This window comes from Daucus carota, chromosome 9 (genome assembly GCF_001625215.2).
Source record: "Daucus carota subsp. sativus chromosome 9, DH1 v3.0, whole genome shotgun sequence".
In the NCBI taxonomy this organism is placed as follows: Eukaryota; Viridiplantae; Streptophyta; class Magnoliopsida; order Apiales; family Apiaceae; genus Daucus; species Daucus carota.
The window spans coordinates 5,147,606-5,155,838 of NC_030389.2; the positions used below are offsets into that span (position 1 = coordinate 5,147,606).

At 34.8% G+C, this 8,233-nt stretch overlaps 1 protein-coding gene across 1 annotated transcript; it reads left to right on the forward strand.

Annotated features, from left to right (window-relative positions):
- Positions 1-1,270: 1,270 nt before the first annotated feature.
- LOC108201124 (CO(2)-response secreted protease) lies at positions 1,271-4,421 on the forward strand. Its single transcript, XM_017369428.2, has 7 exons — positions 1,271-1,834; positions 1,924-2,035; positions 2,176-2,665; positions 2,772-2,872; positions 3,288-3,402; positions 3,498-3,708; positions 3,813-4,421. Exons 1-7 carry the CDS (start codon positions 1,300-1,302, stop codon positions 4,379-4,381), a joined length of 2,133 nt encoding a protein of 710 aa, XP_017224917.1. The 5' UTR covers positions 1,271-1,299; the 3' UTR covers positions 4,382-4,421.
- Positions 4,422-8,233: the final 3,812 nt, after the last annotated feature.

The following is an 8,233-nucleotide window of genomic DNA, read 5'->3' on the forward strand; positions in this document are numbered from 1 at the left end:
AATTGCGGAGGCAACTAAGGATGTCACCGATGGTGAGAGTTCGGAGAATGACATTGATGAGGATGATGATGGGATGGCGATGAGGAAGATTGAAGTGAAGCTACCTAGCTAGATGCATTATTGGTAGGGATGCTGATTTTGTTAAAACATTGCTTTTGGCTTTTGATTGTTCAGCTGTAACGTATATGATTGTTGGCTTTTGTTGGCTTTTGGGTGATTGTTCAGCTGTAACATTTATGTCGTACTGAATTTTATAACTGTTCTTGTTTAAATATATGAATGCTTGTTGGCTTTTAAATTGTGTCGTACTGAATTTTGATGGATAATTCTTGATTTTGGTTTTGAAATTAGATATTGTATGTGCATTGTTGGTTTGGTAAAATAACAGGGATATGGTATAGTTTACAATGTAAATACTGCATTTTTTTGAAATTTTATCTCCAGAAAACCGACCAAATTTGCTCATTTCCGACCAAAAATGGTAAAAAAAAACCCAAAAAACCGACTAGATGTATACATTTCCGACCAAATTCATATCTTAAAATCCAGAAAAACGACCAACTCATTTCTGACCAACTCATTTCCGACCATATGTATGCAATTTGGATGGTCGGTTTTAGACCAGAAGCTCCCCCAATGGACCTAAAAGCCATTTCCGACCAACTCATTTCCGACCACTGTGTGGTCGGTTTTAGACCAGAAGCTCATCCAATGGGCCTTGAAAAGACATTTCCGACCAACTCATTTCCGACCACTGTGTGGTCAGTTATAGACCAGAAGCTCATCCAATGGGCCCTGAAAAGGCATTTCCGACCGACTAATTTCCGACCACAATGTGGTCGTTTTTACAACTGGGCCCCACAGCTGAGCCCTGAACTTCTTTACCGACCAACACATTTCCGACCGTCATTGGTCGGTTTTGAGGCAATCCACGTGTATGACACGTCAACGGTGGGCCAGATTTATCTGATACAATCCACGTGTATATGGACATGGAAACACATTTCCGACCGACAGAAGCGGTCGGTTTTATAACTCATTTCGGACCGATACGTCATTTCCGACTCAGTTTAAAGGGACCGACGTGGTCGGTCGGTCGGTGGTCGGAAATGACCTCAAAACCGACCGATTTTGCTTATTTCCGACCGATTTGGGCGGTCGGAAATGCCCGTTTTTCTTGTAGTGTTTTAAATAAAAATAACAACTCAAATCTGCTAAAAACAAATCCCAAAATTACTCCACGCCTCCCATAATTTATTACTCTCCAAAAACCTAACGCTGCTCATTTAAGAAATAAGTATGCCAGTGTGGTTTAAAGATAATAGAAGAAAGAGGTCCTCTTTTGAAATCTTAAATGCCACCCTCAATATAACTTTCTTTCATATTGCAAGAAGTTGTGTAGCCACAGCACGTATCAATATGCATGCAATGAAGCTTTTAGTCTGCACATTGCTGTTTCTCATCATCACCAGTGTTACATCGGACAATGTTTATATTGTTTACATGGGCGGGAAGGGTACATCAAAATCTGGAAGTTTGAGAGAGGATCAAGCCCGGCTCATGTACTCCCTACAAAACAGAACTGTGGTGGTGCATGTATACAAGCATGGGTTCACCGGATTTGCTGTCCATGCTTCAGAAGAGGAAGCCAAACTGCTAGCTGCAGAACCAGGAGTCCTGTCGGTCTTTCCTGACAAGACGGTTCCACTCCACACGACAAGGTCCTGGACCTTTCTTGAGCATCAGCATTATTTTGGTGATTCAATCTCCGCGACATCCCACTCCGGTTCCACTGCCAATGGATCTGATATAATCATTGGTGTAATTGATTCAGGTACAAATCTACCTGCACTCATATATTTTTATGTTTAGATTATCCTTAGAAATTAAGTGTTTTGAGTATTCTTTTGGGGTGGTTTTCAGGTATTTGGCCAGAATCTAAGAGCTTTGCGGATGAAGGTATGGGTCCAGTTCCGGAACGATGGAGAGGAACTTGTGAAGAAACGAAGGATTTCCCTGCTTCTAGCTGCAATAGGTACGTGTATACTCTGCATTATGTATAGTTTGTAGCTTCTCCACACTCTTAATCTCTATATGAATCACAATGTTGTAGATTATGTATTCCGTATAATGTGCAGAGGCGGATTAAAATTTTTATTTGTTGTATTCTGTTAGGAAAATAATTGGAGCAAGAAACTTTGACAAACACAACCAGACATGCAGAGGTTTTTTTGGACATGGCAGCCACACCGCATCAATAGCAGCTGGAGCAGCTGTTGCTGGAGTTTCCTATTATGGCTTAGCTGCCGGAACAGCCATTGGTGGTTCACCAAATTTCAGAATAGCAGTTTACAAAGCATGTCAATCTTTGGACTGCTCTGAATCAGCAATTCTAGCAGCAATGGATGCAGCAATCCATGATGGGGTCGATATAATGTCTCTATCGCTAGGAGAAGCTGATACTGATATTCGGACTGACCCAGTGGCCATTGGTGGATTTCATGCTGTTGAACATGGAATTATGGTTGTTTGCTCTGCTGGAAATTTAGGGCCAACAAGTTCAAGTGTAGTAAATTTTGCACCATGGCTAACAACGGTTGGGGCTTCCAGCATTGACAGACAATTCGTTGCGGGGGTTGTGTTGGGTAATAATGAAGTTATCAAGGTAAGATCATTTTACTACATCAATTTAATGCACATATGCATATCATATATTACATGATAATAATGTTTGATAAAATCTAATCATGTCTAGATATCATGTATGTTAGGGTTCAGCCATTCAGTTTTCTCATTTATGTGAATCTCCAACATATCCACTGATAGATGGTGTCTTGGCCAAGATCAACGGATCTAAAGACAGTGCATCAAGGTAAATCAACTATAAATAAACACTGTTAGGAAGACAAAGTACACACAAATGCATGCACTCGATTTTTTTTTACTAAACACTTGGAATGTCTCTAGGAATTGTGAATCAGGTTCTATAGATTTTAACAAGATCAGAGGAAAAATACTTCTTTGTTTCAATGAAGACAAAGGAGGATCTTTTAAGGCAGTTGAAATAATTGACGGGGGTGGGATGGGCGTTATATTCATAGATGATGATTTGAATATTGAACCTAACACCGACTATCCTAATGTCACTCATCCAATCAGCGCGGTGAGGTTTGAGGATGGACATGATATTCTCTTATATATGCATTCATATAGGTAAAAATAAATCTCTTACTTACTTAAGTAGTTGGCATCTTGTAGAAGTTTGAGAATCGGACTTAATTTTATAGGAATCCGACTGCCACAATTTTGAAGTCAGAAACAATTTTAGGTTACAAACCAGCACTGGTCATTGCTGATTTCTCATCCAGAGGCCCGCCAGCTCTAGCTCCTAATATTCTCAAGGCAAGCACATGAAATATATGTATCTTATACATATATAATCTTGGTTACATATATGTGTAATACATTCTTAACACGTTAATGTGTACCATTTACAGCCAGATATTACTGCACCAGGAGTGAACATTATTGCAGCATGGAGCAAAGTGGAGTCTCGTCGTGCAATCCCCGGAAAAGATTTGCCAGATTATGTTTTGGAATCTGGTACTTCAATGTCATGCCCGCATATTTCTGGAGTAGCTGCCTTAGTCAAGTCACAACATCCCACTTGGGATCATTCAGCCATCAGATCAGCGATTATGACTACAGGTTATAATTTAGTTTTCCTGATGTTCAGCAATATATTTACTTTAATTCTTATTATAAAAAGGCTACATGTTACAAAATATCTAATAGTTTTACACTTATTGCAGCGGTTCAAAAAAATACTGCTGGAGCTCCGATCAGAAAACTACCAGGATTGCAAAAAGCTACACCATATGATTTTGGGGCAGGGGAAGTTAACACAGCTCAAGTAACAAATCCAGGCCTAGTGTACGAGACGACTGCCATCGATTACTATAATTTTCTTTGCAACTATGGATATAATCTGTCAACAATTAGGCTTATTGCAAAAGATATTCCGAGGGGATTTTCTTGTCCAAAGGATGCAGATGCAGATTTGATCTCCAATATGAATTATCCATCAATAGCAGTCTCGAAGTTCAAACATGGTACACAGAGGATAGTTACTAGGACTGTTACAAATGTCGGTGATGAAGAGGATACAGTTTATACTGTAACAGTTGATCCTCCTGCTTCTAAATATCTGAATGTTCAAGTGATACCAAAAAAGCTGCATTTTACAAAAGAGAATAAAAAGCAGAGTTTTGAGGTGATATTCTCTACAGACTACCCATATGAAAGTCCTGTCTTTGGTTGGATAACTTGGAGCAATGATCAGCACAGAGTACGTAGTCCGTTTGTATTAACTGTCAACTAACAAGTTATATATATATTAATAATATCAATCCTTTGATGTATTCTTCATTCTGCTCTGTCACACCAACTTGCTGACTATTAACCAATGCGTTTTAGACAAACATATTATTTTTTTGAAAAATTTTAATAATGAATTCTCAATGGATTATAATATCAAATAATTTCTCCAATGACTTATAACTCACGAATAAAACGCATAAGTTACATGCTTTTGCAACAAATTTTGCAATAATTGAACATCTGGTTAACATTTTTTATGGGCTCTCATAGACATTGCATTGACCCTAAATGAAAGAAAGAGAAAGAACAAGTATAACGGAAAAAGTATTAGATGAGCCATAATTGGTGGAGGGACGAGAAAAAAAATCAAATTATATTCGAAATCGAACCAAAATCAAAAATTACAGTATTAGTTTGGCACACATTCTAATGCTTCTGGAAAATATAGTTCCGTAACTTATTTTTTAATCTTTTTTCTTCTGAATAAAACATACACAAAAAGAAAATCTCAATAATAAGTTATAGAACTATGTTTTATAAGAGTCTTAAAATGCGTGTCGAGTAGTGAAAAAACAGTAAAGAAATGAGAGGGACAGAGGAAGTATTAGTGGAGTGGATTTGTTGCAGTTTTACGTAAAATTGGTTTGAAAAATTACCTACTATTCAGTCCAATCGAGGTACTACCTCAAATTAATGCTGGTGAATTTTACAAATAAATATTATTTTTTGCATGGATAGTTCGATAGGTTCTGAGTTCCAATTTGGATAGATCGAACAAGTGGTTCAAAAATCAATCGTGTGCGATATGCCGATATATATATATATATATATATATATATATATATATATATATATATATATATATATATGAGTCCCACTCTATGGAGACCCTTCTTATGTGGAGAATCGTGGAGACCTCTGATCCAACCATTATTTACAACAATATAATCTAACGGCGGGGGATTTTATTACGAATAGAAAAAAATATACACACACGATAGACACACGGGAAAAAATAAACTATTCTTAAAGAGAGAGAGCCCATACAATCTGCGGAGATGAGAGAGAGTGTCTAGAGAATCACAGCGGAGATTAGAGAGAAAGCCTGAAGAATCAAAGCGGAGATCAGTAATCGAGCATTAGAGTATCGAATCTGAGATTTAAACTTCTGATTTGCGTGTATTACATAGGTTATTCTCCAGTTTTGACTCGTGATTTGATTTATTTGTGTGTTATATCTAATTCCACATCCATGTGTTCTTGTATTTGATTATACTCATAAAATAACAATAATTGTTAAATCTATGTGTACTGATTAGTGATTTAAGATTCTGTAACAGAACCAAATGATGTAAAGTAGTGGCTTTGAGTGGAAGCACATGTTTGTTGTTTATTTATGTGTAAAATTGTGGTTTTAGAGTAGAATAATTTTTTATTGTTTATTTAATGACTAATTCTGTATATGAAATCAAGGTTCTATAATAGAACCAAATCATGTGAAGTCCTGATTGGTAATAGAAGCATGTATTTGTTGTTAACTTTTGTGTAAAATTGTGGTTCTAGAATAGAATCACATTTGTATTGTCTATTTCATGACTGTTTTTGAATTTAAAAATAATGTTCTATAATAGAACCATATAATATGAGATGGTGGCTGTATAGTAGAATGTTATATATACATTTGGTTTTGCAATCAATCTCTGTTACTAATTCCTTGGATTCTGGTTCTGTGATAGAATATTTAGTGATTCCTGTAAACTAGTAATTTGTTTAGTTTTGATTCTTTATTAGAATATTTTTAATTAATATTTTCAAGTTCAAATTTGATTCTATAGTCAAATCATATATGTGTTAGTAATATAATGTCTAATTTCTTTTATTAATCTAGGGTTCTTTAATAGAACCAAATATACAATTTGTGATGCTAGAGTAGTAGAAGCATATATGTTTTAGTTAATTAAAGGACTATATATTTGTATGGATTTAAGGTCCTATAATAGAACCAAAATCTCATTATTAGATTTATTGTATTATTTATTAGTATAGAAGAACTATTTAAGGTTTTATACTAGAACCAAAATTTACTGTAGACCTGTTTATTAGATTTGTGCAACTAGTACTAAAATGTTATATTAAAATTACATAGTAACTCATATTATTCTATATTGGAATACAGGCCTATATATTGCAGGTAGAAAACAAAGGAGGCCTAAATCTGAAAAATGACAAAAACAAGAGTGAAAACACATATATTTTCTCGCATATTGTTGAACTCCCAACATCTTGATCAAAACATTTATCTAATCAGTTTTTAAGAGAAATTTGTAACTTTGGCCTTAATGGTGAGTTTTGCCTCTACTATCACAGGTCAAGCAATGGGAAGCCACTGAGCTCTTTCTTAAGGTCACTAGCATTAACTTCTTAACACCCCGACTCTGTCCACATCAGCAGTCAATACAGCAGTAGTACTAAACCATGAATCACCACCTGAAAGGTAGAAACTAAAATTACTATCACATGCTCATCATGCTCATGTACGTGTTGTAAAATGCTATCGTAAGCAACAGATTTGGCTTTTCATTGGCTAAGTGCCAAGTATTTTTCTTGCAAAGAATAACATGGGTTTTTGAGTTGAGAGTCTGCATACAGAGTTTTGTGTTTTTGAAGTGCATAAAGTCTAGGATTGAATAAACAATAGTAATCACTTCCAGTGTCATGGACATCACACCATTCTTAGTGTAATGATCAGGAGTACGTAGTCCGTTTGTATTAACTGTCAACTAACAAGTTATATATATATTAATAATATCAATCTTTTGATGTATTCTTCATTCTGCTCTGTCACACCAACTTGGTGACTATTAACCAATGCGTTTTAGACAAACATATTATTTTTTTGAAAAATTTTAATAATGAATTCTCAATGGATTATAATATTAAATAATTTCTCCAATGACTAAGTCACGAATAAAACCCATAAGTTACATGCTTTTGCAACAAATTTTGCAATGATTGAACATCTGGTCTTCAACATTTTTTATGGGCTCTCATAGACATTGCATTGATCCTAAATGAAAGAAAGAGAAAGAACAAGTATAATGAGCCATAATTGGTGGAGGGACGAGCAAAAAAATTCGAAATCGAACCAAAATCAAAAATTACAGTATTAGTTTGGCACGCATTCTAATGCTTCTAAAAAATATAGTTCCGTAATTTATTTTTTAATTTTTTTTTTGAATAAAATATACACAAAAAGAAAATCTCAAAAATAAGTTACAGAACTATGTTTTATAAGAGTCTTAAAATGCGTGTCGAGCAGTGAAAAAAACAGTAAAAAATGGGAGGGATAGAGGAAGTATTAGTGGAGTGGATATGTTGCAGTTTTAGGTAAAATTGGTTTGAAAAATTACCTACTATTCAGTCCAATTGAGATACTACCTCAAATTAATGCTGGTGAATTTTACAAATAATTATTTTTTGCATGGATAGTTCGATAGGTTCTGAGTTCCGATTTGGATCGAACAAGTGGTTCAAAAATCAATCGTGTGCGATATGCCGATATATATATATATATATATATATATATATATATATAGAGAGAGAGAGAGAGAGAGGATCAAATAAATTTTTTTTTAAGTTACAAACTTGCAAACTTTTTTTTTGAATTTTTTTTATTCTCCCAACCTATTAGTCCTTAGTTATATAAAGTATTTATGTTAAAAATTATTGAAAAAACATCACAATATTAAAAATAACGCATAAATAAATTGTGCATTCAACACATTTGTAACTGGGGTTTAACATTGGGGGTAGAACATTAATTATCATTGTGTTGAATATATTTATAAAGATG

What these genes read in the sequence shown, in the direction of transcription:
- LOC108201124 (XM_017369428.2), top strand. Translation starts at nt 1,300, where the DNA reads ATGCCAGTGTGGTTTAAAGATAATAGAAGAAAGAGGTCCTCTTTTGAA. An exon ending in GTAATAATGAAGTTATCAAG is followed by an intron (nt 2,666 to 2,771) that starts GTAAGATCATTT and finishes CATGTATGTTAG; the next exon opens with GGTTCAGCCATTCAGTTTTC. An exon ending in TCTAAAGACAGTGCATCAAG is followed by an intron (nt 2,873 to 3,287) that starts GTAAATCAACTA and finishes TTAATTTTATAG; the next exon opens with GAATCCGACTGCCACAATTT.